Below are 13,884 nucleotides of genomic sequence, written 5' to 3'. Positions count from 1 at the left end.
AACTGGTCGAGACACCCCAAGTCTCCCCAACTCCAGAAGCAGCATTGCCAGCACTTAGCCAAGGAGGGTCAGAAGAAATGCACACACCTGCTGCAGGTGCTGCTGATGGTTCTTAACAGCTTCTGCACTCTGACCAGCACACACCAACACCAGACTAGTAGTTATTTCTTGGAAAAAGTTAAAACTGCATGGCAGCGGTTCCTCCCTGCAAACACTGGGGCAGCTCAGCACACGCAGCACTTGGGCTTTGACTCTCTGGCACCTCTTTCTCTTGCCCATCTCTCAGGAGATCACATGGCACCCCAGGAAAGGCCAGGCACAGCTCAGGACATCATCTACCACCAAGAATTTAGGTCTTGACATTTAGAAGGCACAGGACTTCCAATACCAGCCTCCAGTATCTGCTGCCAGCTTTCACCATCCAGACCTGTATTTCCTCACAGATCCAGGCAAGGGGTTGAGAACTTGCCCAGTATTCAGCAGTTAACAGCTTAATTCTGCCATGAAAATTCAGTGGTTCAGCATCCGAAAGCACCATGGTTTCACTGCTGTGTCACCAGAACTCCAGCTGAAGCCTCAGAATCCTCTTTTGCACCAACATGAGGTCTCCTGCTGGAGGGCAGCCTGCAGGCAGCACTCGTGAGCCTGTCCTGCTATGGCAACTGTAGGAGAGTGGCTTGTAACTTAACCTGACCCTGGCGACCTTGAGAACATTGCATAACCTGCTAAAGCTTTTAAGCAAGATCAGCCAACTGTATGCGAGTCACACAACCAGACAGGTCATACTTTCTTAGCTCCAGGGTCAGAACAGTTCTTCAGGAAGAGGGCATCAATGGAAAAATAATTTGTTACTGAGAATACTGTAGGACAGGTCTCAGATTACCTCCCTCCAGCCTCTCTGCCTGGAGGGCAGCCAAGTCTCTGCTCAGCTGTGGATCTACTTTTGTCAAATCATGCAGGCACAGTCCCTGTGAGGCTGCACCTCCTGTTTGCAGAAAATACACAGCCGTGCCTTGCCCTTTAAGCAGCTGACACGTAACATCTTGGTAGCTTAATTTTAGTTTGAGAATGAAAGAACATGCACAAGTGATGGATCCAGACTCCTTTATTTCTCTATAATACAGCACTATCTGAATTCCAAGCTCCCACAGGTCCAAACATTCCTCTCCTTCCCTACCAGCCCAGAAGTGGATTACCACTAGCAGACTCCCATCGGGTCAGTCTGTTCCCTCCAGCTCATCCCCTGACCATTCTGCTCCCTGCGGGCAGCCGGGCTCTACATCAGGCTCCTCTTCCCTACACGGGGACAGATTCTTCACAGGAGAGAAGAAACACCTAGAGGGGAGAAAGTACAAGTTCAGCATTAGGTACATGTTCCAGTATTGGTAATTGGTATTGGTGTTGGAATTGGTAACGGTGCTCTTACCGAGGGCAGCCAGGTTAAGACTAGCTACTGACATCTGCTTTTAACAGATGCAGCAGGAGGAGTTAAGTTAGAGAATGAAGTAAAGAAAGCAGCAGGCTTCTTATAGCAGCAAGAGAGGAACCTCTAAGAGGGTGCCTACAGCTCCCTTGCCTTCACAGAGACACGGTCAGGATTGTTCTCCTGCCCTTTCCGGTTCCCTTCCGTGTTCTAGGACACAGGAACGGCAGAACCGTTTCCTACTGTAAGCCCTGAAGGGCACTATAACCTCCGCAGACTGCTTCCGCAACCTCTGAACCCTCTGGGTAGGCCCCGGCAGCAGGACAGGGCACGGGCTCACCGTTGCTGTACTTGCACTGCTTCAGGGCCTCGTTGAAGCCCTCGCACAAGGTCAGGTCTCGCTGGTTGGTGGCGCACTCCAGGAACTGCTTCATCTCGTAGTGGCAGGGACCGTAGGCCGGCTGCTGGTACACGGGCTGCTGTCGCGGCTCCTGCGGGAAGGACGCCGCTAGGGAAGGCGCCTCCTCGGCGGGGTCGGCCCCGGCACCCCGGGCCTCCCAGCGCCGGCCCTACCCCGCTGCCCCCCGCCCCCGGGCCCGGCTCCGCAAGGGCAGGCCAAGGGCGCCGGCCCAGCCCCGCTCATACCTGGGCCGGAGCCGCCTTGGCCGGCTCGGAGCCGCCGCCGCTGAAGGCGCCGGTGAGCGCGCTGCCCACGACGTGTCCCACGGCGGAGCCCACGGCCACACCAGCCGCCGTGCTCGCCATCTGCGCCATCAGCCCGGGCTGCGCCGGCTGCGCCGCCGGCACCGGGGCCGCGGGGGCAGGGCTGCGGAGAGGAGCGAGTCAGAGCGGGGCGGCGGGCGGGCAGAGCCCCTCCCCGGGCCCCGGGCCCGCCGCCCCCCGTACCTGGCCGGTGCCGGTGCCGCCGCGGGCCGCCCCACGCTCCTGCTGCCGCGCGCCATTGCCCCGCCGCTCTCCCGGCCCCGCCCCGCGCGACGCCTTAAGAGGCGCCGCCGTCACCACGTGACGCCCCGCCCCGGCACGTGCGCAGAGAGCGGCGGGGCCGCCCCGGCCCTGCACCGCCCGCCCCCGCCAGGGGGCGCCCCCGGCCCGGCCCCGCGCCCCCCGGGGTCCCACCCGCCGCCTCCGCTCTGGGGGACGGGGCTGCCAGCACGCCCCGGCCTGTGCCCCGGGCGAGGGAAGGGAAGGGGCCCGGGGCCGGGACCCGCCCCGGCAGGCGGTAGTCCCCCGCGGCGGGCGGGGGCTCTGCTCCGGTTCGTGGAGGCGCCGACCAGGTGCCCCGGGCGGGGCGGCGGGGTCCGATCCGCCTGGCCCCGCCCGCCCGGGCCGAGCCCCGCCGGTGTCTGACGGCCCCGCTGCCCCCGGGCCGGTGATGTGCACGCGCGGGGGACTCTGCCCCACCGGCCCCGCCCGCTCCCACCGCCCGGGTGTCGCCGTCGGGTCCGGCCGGGCAACGCGCGCTCCCGAGGGCTGGCGGCGCCCGGCCCGGCACCGGCACCGGCGCGTTCCCGCAGCCACCGGCCCGGCTCCCACCGCCAGGTGACGGCCGCGTCCTGCTGGCGCAGTCCAGCGGCCCGGCCGGGGCTCCGGGCAGCGGCGGGAGCCGGGAGCCCGCGGGGGCCGTGAGGATCTCTGCAGATGCCGTGAGCTGCGGGGGGGCGGCGCGGTGGCTTTGCGGGTGCTCAGGGGGCGCCTCTCCCGCGTGTGGCGCCGAGCGGGACAGAGCGTGAAGGGGCTCGTTGGGAATGGGCGACGGAGGTGGAGGCGGCCTCTGTGGCGCGGGAGCCGATGGGCGGAGGAGGTGGATAATGAAGGGCTGGGAGATGGCAGGTGAACAGTCCGCAACTGGGGCAGAAAAAAGAAGGTGCCAGGGAGGAGCGTGGGGAGGAATTATGTGGTCTAAGCCATCGGCCAGCACAACAATTTTTGCAGCAGCCCTCTGGATATACAAACCAGCAGATCAAGGAACCTTTTGCAAGGCGTGGACATTGTTGGGAAGTAGGAATCCATGGAGAGCATGATGATGATGAGCCCTCAAATCACGAACAGACAGGCAGGACGACGCCAGTTTTACCTTCAAACCAGTCTCCTGACAATCATCTCTTCCCTGGCACCCCAGTTGGTCTCCGGAGCCTCTGGGTCAGTGTCTGCTCAGTGTCTCCCTGGGATGGGCCTGGTTGCCTGCTCCATCATTGGGTGTTCCTTATGTCCTGTGGAGTGAAAGAAGTTTCCAAAATTGAGAAGGATCCAGACGTTGTCCAGGAAAAATTAAAAAAAATCCCAGCTGTTATGTCTCCAGGGCTGTGTTCATACATTCAGCGAGTTATGAAAACCAGCTCTTTGGGCTGGTTCATTGACTGGCAGGAATTAGAGAGCTAAGTCACTGCAGAGTTGGCAATTAGCTGCTGTGTAAGTGTTTTTGTAGAATCAAATTTCCAGCACGAGGGGAAGAGAAAAGCATTTGTAAAGCAAGCCATCCCCTTGGTGCTTGGGCTGGGTGGGCAGAGGGATGGCTGCAGTTTCTACGCTTCTGAGAAAGGTGATTCTGCCTCAAACACACACAAATTTGGTCTCCTAAGGGGTAACACCCCCAACCCTTCCTCCCGCAGTGCCAGGGAACTTGCCTTCCCCAGGGGCTGTGCTGTGCAGTTCTGCTTTTAGCTGAAATAGCAGCATTTTACACGTGGTGTTTGCCTGTCTTTTGCCCACTAACAGGAGGGGGGGGGCCAAGCAGCTGGAAAACCAGAAGAATGTAACCGGAAAGCCCCTGCATCAGCAGCACCTGCATTTTCCCCTTTTCCCAGCCACGCATCCTGGGAGAGCGGGGTGCCTTTCCCCGTGCAGCCCTGTCCTGCCGAGCCAGGAGCACTTGTGAAGAAACAGCGGTCGTAAGGACATGAGAAAAAAAGGCAGGAGGGAAGAAAAGGGTGATGTCGGGAGCACCTCACTGCGAGGAACCCCCCGGGGCAAGAGCCCAGCTCTCTGCCATGGCAGGTGAGCTCAGGGCAGCCCATCAGCGTGTGAGGCTGGCGCTGCCACACAGACGGCTCCTCTTCCCTCCCTGGCTGTCCCTGGTCACAGGGAGAAGCTGGGCAGGTGCTGGGGGGAGGAGAGGACAGACTCTCAGGGGGCGCAGGGAATGCCAGACCTCCAGCCATAAGAAATCGAGGTTCATTAGTTCCACTATGCACAGAGCAACTTGCTGAAGGAGCCGGGGTTTCAAGCTGAGAGCGTCCCTTTAAGCTGCATCTGGGGGACCCTTTGATTTGGTTAATTAGACACGAAGTTTTTCTGTGCTGTGGGAGGCCGGGTATGTGCTGAGGAGCACAGCTACCCTGGGTTTACTAATGAGATAATTTATTGTGGCTGTCTGAGAGGCTGAGTGTACACAACTCCACCCGCACACACACACCACCCACTCCAAGCCCTCTGCTCCCAGCTGGAGAGCCCTCAGCCCCGGAGGTGGGAGTGCTGTGTTAGGTCTCCCCGCAGAGGAGCCATCCTCCTCTGGGGGCTTGTGCAGCAGGGCCCCGTTTGCACCTAAATATCCCTGCAACAGTTTTCACTGCTTCCCTGGCCAAACTTCCTAATTCCCATATTTTTCAGTCTAAATTTGATCTTTGATTCAATCAAGTAGCTTCGTTTCTGCCTCTCTCTCTTCTCATGCTCCAGAAGATCCCTCCTTACATAGTTCAAGTGTTAGGACTTGCCTACACTTGAAGGTTAACTCTGGATTAAGGGACATATAAATCTGAAAGACAGTAACTAATTTCTGAACAGTCCTGGAAAGATTTACTCAAAACCAGTAATTTCTGAACAACTCAGCGCACTGGCCAGCCTTTACGTTCCCTCCTGCTAGCAGCAGGATCAGGTAAGACAAGGTCTGTAAAAAGCAGGTTGTTTTTTCCAGCTGCTTTCTCCCCGTTGCTCTAAAAGCAGATAATAATCTCCCCCTTCAGTTTGCCTCAAATCCTCACACTGTCACAGCTGAAATGTGGCTACAAAGAGATCTAGGAATTCCCCAAGCATTTGGATCACAAGGGGTTATTTCACAGGTAAGGAATGCGATACCTTGCCTCCCTGGGTCTCCTACCTGTCTCTGGCCCTCCATCGGGGGCGATGGAGCACGGGTCTGTTTCTATCAGGCTGCAGTTTCACAGGACATTTGCTTAGGGCAATGGTGCCACCCACAAGTGGCATGTTTCCACAGACACCTTCTCCACGCAGCTGTGCCAATGCTGCAGCACATCCCTGCCCAGTCCCTGCCACAGGCCACCACCAGCAGGTAGCCATCTGCAGATGCTGATGGAGCCTCCTGCCTCCCGAGCTGCAGGTTTGCGCTTGGAGAACCCTAATTATTGCATGCAGGGGCAGATCTGGGCAGTGCTCTGGGTGTACCTGAATTTAAGTTATTTAGGTTAACAGCAAATTGCACGGGATGGTTGCTTGGGGATCTGGGCAAACTATTCAAAGCAGAAGAAAGCGTCTGATGAATTAGCCAATATTTTTGTTTGTGGACAATCCCCCCCCAGAAGAGAAAAAACCCCTCCAGTTCTTACCAATTGTTTGCTACTCAAAATTACTCCATGAATCATTTATGGCTGAATGTATTGCAGTCAGTGGGTTTCTTGTGTCCCACTTTCATTTTCATCTTTGAGCTCTGGTTAGTCCTAATTTTGTTTGTGCCGGGTGGCTGATTTCAGTCTCCCAGGTCTATACAGAGCTTTCAGGTCAGATGTAAATATGCAAGCACTACTTTTTTTATCCTATAAAGTTTTTTGCAAGCAGAAGATGTAGCTGACAAATAATAATAAAAAAAAAGTCAGGCAAGTTGCTACCACTAAATGGAATTCACAGATTTTTCATGAGCAAAGGAGTGTTATTTCCTGCAGTCCTGCCTCACCGCTGTTCCCCCAAGGGATAACAAAGCGGTAGCATCACAGGTAGGTGATATTCGATGGCATCGCCACAGCAGCATGTCACACAGCCCTGTCTCATGCTGGATGCCACAGGCTTTGAGCACAGACCTCTTGCTGTCTGCCCTTTTCAGCCAAAATACAATGACTGAAATGATGTGACTATTGCAAGAGTCAGAGATGAGAAAAAGGAGGAAGAAAAAATGCGGTGTCTAACTGGAGGAGCTGCAGATGGCTAGACATGACTGCAAGGGAAGGGAAGGCAGCACTACAGAGTGCCGGTTCAGCTTTCAAGTCTTGTGCTCCCAGGATCTACATGCCATTTCTTGGATGTGGTTTGCCCTGAGGGCAATCTCAACAGCTGTGGAGTTTCAAGCAGATGAACAATGTAGTTTTCAATAAATTTCACCGAGCAAATGAAAGGATTTTAACTCATTCCTGCTAGCACACTTTTGCTCTGAAGGCTCTTCCAGAGCCAAATCCATTCACATCACGAGTGTTTCCTGTTTGAACCCCAGGGCCTGGCTGCCGGAGCACACCTGAACTAGACTGCTCTGCTCCGGGTGTTCGGGGAGCTCTTCCCCATCAGAACAGGCTTCTCCCAGCCATGCCCATGGGTCCTGGGAGGTGTAGGTACATCTCTGCATTTACCTGTGTCACTTAACCCACCCTGGTGACCTGTGGGTGGAGGAAAGTACCAAATTTGGAGTGTGGGTGCCCTCACCTCCAGGTGGGGAAGGAGGAGGTGGTAGAAAGAGAACTTTGCCAAATCTCCTCTTCCGCAGTGGAAGCTGTATCTCAGAAGTTCAATTTCCTTTGTATTCACACTTCCAGAAGCAGGGCTTGTGCACTCGGAGGCATGTTCTGATCCTGGCTGAAGGCTGATGTCATTAGTTGTAACTGAAAGAAGGGGGTTTGAGTCCCCACATTCCTCAGCCAGATCCAGTCAGGGAATCGCCTCTTCCAAAACACCTCTGGTGTATCCTCAGATCATGAGGACAACAATTACTGTGAGCTCTGTGAATTCACCTGCTAAATACAGGACAAGACAGCAGACCTGAGCCCAGAGATTTTGTTTTGTTTTCTTCATGGCTGCAGAGCACCCCATAAGCAGTGCAGCTAAAAAGCCAGCGCAGGTTTGTTTGCTGTGTATCTGGAGGGTCTGAGCAGTGAGACACTGCCCTTTGCTGCCTCTCCTCTGGCTGGGATCTGGCAGGTGGTTTCAGGGAGCCCAAAGCAGCAAGCTTGCACCCCTGGCGGGAGATAACAGCGCTGAGTGGGCCCTGCAGGCATCTCACACCTTTACAGGCTCCCCGCTTTACCTGTGCTGTCCCGGTGGATGTGCTTGGGGCTTAGCATTTCCTCCTCAGCCAAATGTCTGCCCAGAGGCCATTCCCTTCCACTTGTGCACAGCTGCTCCCTGGCTGGTCTGGTTTCCCCTCTCTGTTGCAGACACACAGCAAACATCCCTGGAGAGTGCGAAGTGCAGCTCCAGGGGCAGGGGGCACTGACAGCCCCAAGGCATCTGTAGTAAAATAACATGTAAGTATGGAAGCGTGGATGGGGTCTGTCTGTAAGGCAGAGGCATCCGTGACCTTTTAGGAGGCTGTTAGCACCAACCCACGAACAGCTACTGCTTTGAACTAGAATATTACAGTACCTCCCCCCAACTCCCCCTTCCCAAGCAAAAACATAGCTCATACAGCACTCAGAGAGATCTTAAGCGATGCTGCAGCCTCTACACAAACAGTTCACAGGCACCCGTGATTCAGGGTCCTTTGTCTCAGCTCTTCAAAACGTTTCATGAGTTTTAATCACCGCATTGCTCTCCCTGCCCTACTGAGGCTGTCCAGCCACCAGCTTCCAACATCTTTCCTCAGACAGAGGCCATCTTTTCTTTCCTCTGTAGAAGAAGCAGCTGGTGTCTCCTTTTCATATGGAGAGTCAATAACCCCTGCAAATGCACAAGGAACACTGGTTGTGCACTCCGGTTTGTCATGATTTCTGCTGAAATGCTTTTTCAGCTGCAGTCTCCACCATAGAATGCTAAGCTCAATGCAGAGTCCATCCATGGGCTTCTCCATCAGAACAGTGCATACATCCTCTTCGGTAGGAATAGCCTGGCCTTTGCAAAATCAGTGGTCCAAGCAAACACCTCAGGTCTCTGGAAAGGCTGGGCACTGTGTGGGCCACACTGGATTCATTCGCAGCCTTGTGCAAGCTCTTGTGATGCTGGTTTTAGACTGTTCTTCAGGGTCTTGAGTTTGGTCTCTGAGCGCTTCCCTGGATCTGAGGATTCTACCGTGAGTTTCTGATAATGCAAACTTGGCGTTCAGCCATTGCTGCCCAAGAGAAACTGGAATAACATCTGGGAAACCAGTCTCTGCCACAGTCCATCAGCCAATTTATTCCAGTAACCTTTGTTAGTGGCAATGCAGTGTGGGTCACAGACATGTCTTTCCCCACAGCATCTAGGGTAGCACGAGCTCTGAACTGCAGGGCACTGCATCACTGCTGCATAAAGCAACAGCTGTGACAGGCACTTTGCATCCCAATGGGAGCCAAGAGAGTAAAACACCAACTCGGTTACCTCTCTTTCTGGTTACCTCCTCTGGACCGAGTTTGCTCACTCTCGTCTTTTCTGCTCTGCTGGCTCATATCCTTATTGCTTTCACAAGGCTTCATTCAGTCAGAGCCCACAGCCTGGTGCTGGGAAGATGCCTCATGTATGCCTAGTTCTGCTCATCCAGCACCAACCAGCCCAGCTGCCTCCCTGCCACAAGTGCAGCTGCCCCTAGTCCTGCCGAGATGTGGGGAGCACTCTCTCCTTCCTAATGCTGGCCCTGGCTTGCCAAGCTGGCCTGCACATCCCAGGGATGGACACCTTCCACTCATCACAGGCAAACACATGCCATGGGGTGATGGGGGTGATGCCCGAACAATGTGGAGGGGCAGGAGGGTCCCAGCAGCAGCGAGGCTGTCCCAAGAGGGACTGGGAGAGTGGTACCTGTTCCAGGCCACGCTGCTCCAAGCAGAAATGTGCATGAAGAAAAGCCTCGACCCACACCTTGAATTCCACAGCTGGGCTCCAGGGACAGGGGGAGGGAGAGAGGACAGGACAGGACATTTCCCACAGACCCGCAACTTGTTCGTAAAAGCCTCATCTCAACAGCCCTGCCTGCCTCCTCCCCCATCACCTCCACTGCTCACACTGGGTTTTATTAACGCAGTCCCCTTAGGCTAGAGGGAATCACATCCCAGGAGACATTCCAGTCTCAGCTCAGCTTCGGAGAGGATCAGAGGGAGCCAAGGGTGGGGGGCGTTTCACCAGGACGTTTCATTTGCAGAGAGCTGGCAAGTTGAGAGCACTGCAAGACGGCACTAGCAGCCTCCTTATCAGACACGAGCAGCTGCAGGCTGGAGCTGAGTCTCTGCTCGGCTCTGTATCTCCCAGTCATTTCTGCTTTGTCCGGGCTGCTGGCTGGAAGCTCTTAGCTTGGCTCTGCCGGGTGCTGGGTGCATGGCCGGGCACAGGGAGTCTGGGCAGAGAGACTCACCCTTTTGCTCAGGTGATGAACACAACTGTTGGTGACATACAGCCGGGTCCCAGCTGCCACAGGGGCTCAGCCCAGGCTCAGCACCCTTCCCTGAGCACCAACAGGGCCTCAACTGCCAGCTCCTTGCAGCCATCGCGCTCTGCACCAGTCGGGGCTGACACTTCTCACCAGGAATGGGAGCTGGCTCCCCAGCGTCTGGCTCCTCAGGTGAATTGTGGTGTGCCCTGAGCCTACGCCAGGAAAATGCCGGCAGATGAAACCTCGTCTCAGGCCAAGAGACACGAAGATGGATGTGTTTTCCTTGCCTGGCTTATCTCGCAGGCAGTGCTTTTCACCGGAGCCCAGCACTGTTTGTGTGCGCTCGGCTCCTGGCACGGGGGCAGGAGATGATTAGACAACAAACACTGTGGCGTACCTCTCCCGAGCCTGCAGCCTGCCCCTGCCCTGCCGAGACCACGGCCCGGCAGGGAGCTGCTTCGCGGGGCTCAAATCCCAGGGCTGGCTGCAGCTGCATCAGGGCCACAGAGGGCGAAGAGGGAGGAAGAGCCGCATGACCCTGCAGCTGCTCGGACACCATGTCAGCTGCAGTGCGAGCTACACGGGGTTGGGCTGCAGCTGCCTTAGCTGCTCCCCCAGGGACTTGCTCCTGGGCTGGACCCCTGTGCAGGTGCAGTGCATCTCTTTTTCAAGGTGCACTGTTTGGATCCAGGGCAGTCAGCACAATTCCACCCATTTTCATTTAGAAGATTTTAAAAAGCTCAAAGGAAATTTGAAGCAAAGCATTTTGCTGACCAACAAACGTTTTTTACATATTACTTTACATATTTCTTTACCTTTCCACTTGTGAGTCCAGGTGCAAAGGCCAAATTTCCTGGAACCCCACATCCTCTTCTTGCCCCCTCCCCACGCCCATGCTTTGGGCTGCTGAGGAGAACAGGGTAAGTCAAGGCCTCTTCAAGAAATACTCTTGATCACTGGTGTTTACAAGGGCAGTAAGCACTGTGCATGACCTCCAGCCATGTTTGCACCTACTACCACCTGTACAAACACCCACTTTGGCTGCCCAGGAGAAAAACAAGATGCCAGGGCCAAAGGAAAGGGGGATCCCAAAAGCAAGAGGGTGAGAACAGAGACTTGCCTGATGGGGATGTGTTCCCATTTGTTACCCACTGAGCAGTAATGCTGGACACATCAGTTCATGTGGCCATCACCTACAGAGAGAAGAGGAAAGACATTAGAAGAGAAATCAAAGGGGTTTCTCTCTCCTGGGGATTTGGCTCCTGGACCCTCTTCCAGCTGCTCAGGCAAGTGCTCAGGAGGTGTAAAGCTCCATGCTGACTTCGCAGGGAACCTAAAATCAGGTCCTCAGCCACACAGAATACAGCTGTGAAAGTCACACCAGGGAGGTGGCAGGAAACAAATGACTTTGGACAGACAGGCTTAATCCATTAAAATTTATTTTCTCTCTCACTTCCCTCCCCTTTCCTCTTTGCTCTCATCAGAGACCTCTTCCCGCACCTCCTCTTTGTCCAAAGGGCCTTATGGCAGTTTCACACCCAAGTGGCCCATTGACTGAAACAGTTATTCCACAACAGAGCAGAATCGGACCCACTGTTCTCTTCCTTCATCTTGCAGTCTCTTTCCACCAAACACCTGCTGGGGAGGGGGCTGCTGGGAGACATTATCCCAGTTGCTGGCTCCTGTTGAGACTCACGTTAGGATACTGCTTTGCCTGCCCAGGCATTCACAAGGTCCCTCCTTGCTGGAAAGTCTTAGGAGGGTGGGAGAAGAGCTAACGCTTGTGACCAGAAGGACTTGGAAAACTCATGACAACTCTGCCACTTACTAGGACTGGAAGGCACTGGAGCAGATGCTGAGCAAGAAAAGCGAGGCGTGAGGATGCTGTATCAGTAACATCAGTGACTGTTGGGACCTCCCAATCATGAAGGCTTCTGCTGAGCTGCTGCAGCCATTATGAAATCCCTGAACCCCAAATCTGGCTCCAGCCTGGCAGGAGCTTCAGGAAAGCAGACAATGCCTGCACAGACAGATGTCAGGCTGTTGGCCCTCTGGGGCTGGAGTGGGAGCCCTGTGCTCATCTGCCAGCAGCCTCTGTACGTTCAGCAAGCTGCAAACAGAGGTAGCGATGGGGGCTGCACAGACAGGACAGACAGTGGCTGAGAGAGCTCCTAGCATAGAAGTCCTAGAAAAAAACCTCTGCAGGCTGCGCATAGGGCCCTTTGCAGAAGGTGAGTACACAAACACCCAAAATGCCCAATGGGCCATTTTCCTGCTGCTAAACATCTACTTGCTCAGCTGGGAAATATTTGTAATCCCAGACACACCATCCACTTTTCTTTTGTATTAAGTGCCTTGGCAGGAGCCAGCAGTTCTCACATGCTGTCCCATCTCTGCAAGGACTGTGTTTCCCAGAACACCCCCTTCAAAAGTCTCCCTTTATTAAGATGAGCCAAACTGCCTGTTGCTCACAGGCTGCTCCTGTCCCTTTCCCCACTTCCCCAGGGCACCAGCAGGCTCCACTGCCATGGGTTGGAAGGCACTGAGGTCCCAGAGACACCAGTATTCAAAGAAAAGACACTAAAGAAAAGAGAGACAAAGGCAGGAAAGCTTTTCTTACTGGGACCCAGCTGTCTGGCTCAGAGCAAGGCAAGAAACTAGGATCAGCTCTGCACTCCCAGGGCTCAGATGGAATAGCAGAAGAGTAAATTCCACAGTGTAAAGTCTGAGCCCTGTGAACACCAGCTCCTTGCTTCTTCCCTTTTGCTTCTTCCCTCCTTCCCTTTCCCCTCTTCCAAGTAAGGCCTTGGGAATATGCCAAACACACTGTTGTGGTGTGGGAACATCTCGCAAACAGCCCGCTAGCTAAGTGCTGCAGCACCTTCCAAGCACAGCCACAAACAGACTCTTTCTTCTCGCATCTGCTTACCGTATCCAGTATTTACATCCTCAGGATGGTTCCCATAAAACAAAACATGAACAACTGATCACAGACAAATAAAACAGTAATATAGTCTGGGATGTCAGGAAGCCTTACCCACTCCCTGCACACCAGCACAGGCAGCTGGAGATCAAAGTTTTCTTATTTGCATACATTTCTTGAAACAATTTGCAGCTAAACTCAGTCTACTGAGGGGATGCTGACACAGCCCAGGGCTTCTCCCATAGAAAGAGGAACCGAGAAACCAGATCTGTGCATTGCTGCTTCCATCTCCAGGTGGCTGAGCAGATGGAGGCTTTGGCATCTCCAAAATGGGGAGCCGCTCCCTTCCTTCCCTTCCCTTCCCTCAGCATCCTGCACAGCGAAAGATTTCTTGGAAATGGTAAGTGAAGGGCTAGGCGCACACAGATGGCTCTAGTGGAGCCCTGCACAGGCAAAGCAGGGACGCAGACACATTTAAACCCAGAGATCGGATATTCCCCACGGGGACTGAGTGGTCTCGGTGAGTTCTGAGGGTCTAGTTGGATTGGGTTTAGTCCTTGGTACCCCGAGGCAGGAGAGGTGAAAGACACTTTTAACTGACCCGTTTAAAGCCGTCCCAATCCAGGCAGAAGCCAGCAGCAAGACTGGAAGCACTGACACCGGGCTTGGGCGGCTCCAGCCGCTGCTCCCTCGCCTTCAGATGCAAAAACCCGGCGGCGCTGCAGTGTATCGCCCCCGGGGCGCAGTGCGTGACCCCACGGGCACTCGCAGGGACCTCCACAGCCTGCTCGCGGTGGGCACCCGGTTACACGGGGCCGGGCAGGCGCGGGAGGGGGGTCCGGGGGGTCCCGCCCGTCCCGCCCTGCTGCGCTCCGCCCCGCCCCGCTGCCGGGGGCGGTGGGGCGGAGCGGGGCGGGACCCCCCTCCCGCGATGCCGGCGGGCCGTGTCCCCCCCGGCCCGTGCAGCCGCGGCTCGGGGAGAACAAAAGGCAGGAGCGGGAGGAGGCGCGGAGAGGAGGGCAGGCG

The 13,884-nt window shown here is 55.4% G+C and overlaps 1 protein-coding gene across 1 annotated transcript; it reads right to left on the bottom strand.

The window, feature by feature from the left end:
* Nucleotides 1–1,087: 1,087 nt before the first annotated feature.
* CHCHD10 (coiled-coil-helix-coiled-coil-helix domain containing 10) lies at nt 1,088–2,475 on the bottom strand. The gene is made up of 4 exons (XM_056326611.1): nt 2,330–2,475; nt 2,069–2,249; nt 1,764–1,914; nt 1,088–1,335 (listed from the first exon to the last, which is right to left on the bottom strand). The coding sequence occupies exons 1-4, from the start codon at nt 2,383–2,385 to the stop codon at nt 1,316–1,318; spliced, it is 408 nt and encodes a 135-aa protein (XP_056182586.1). The 5' UTR covers nt 2,386–2,475; the 3' UTR covers nt 1,088–1,315.
* Between the last annotated feature and the right edge of the window lie 11,409 nt (nt 2,476–13,884).

Source organism: Falco biarmicus, chromosome 1 (genome assembly GCF_023638135.1).
Source record: "Falco biarmicus isolate bFalBia1 chromosome 1, bFalBia1.pri, whole genome shotgun sequence".
In the NCBI taxonomy this organism is placed as follows: Eukaryota; Metazoa; Chordata; class Aves; order Falconiformes; family Falconidae; genus Falco; species Falco biarmicus.
This window is presented reverse-complemented; position numbering and strand designations above follow the sequence as displayed.

Bases quoted from the DNA above. Each gene is read 5' to 3' on its own strand.
- CHCHD10 (XM_056326611.1), bottom strand. From the start codon at position 2,385: ATGGCGCGCGGCAGCAGGAGCGTGGGGCGGCCCGCGGCGGCACCGGCA. The intron at 2,250-2,329 runs GTACGGGGGGCG...TCCTCTCCGCAG, and splicing joins GCGGCACCGGCACCGGCCAG to CCCTGCCCCCGCGGCCCCGG. The intron at 1,915-2,068 runs GTATGAGCGGGG...TCCTTCCCGCAG, and splicing joins CCAAGGCGGCTCCGGCCCAG to GAGCCGCGACAGCAGCCCGT.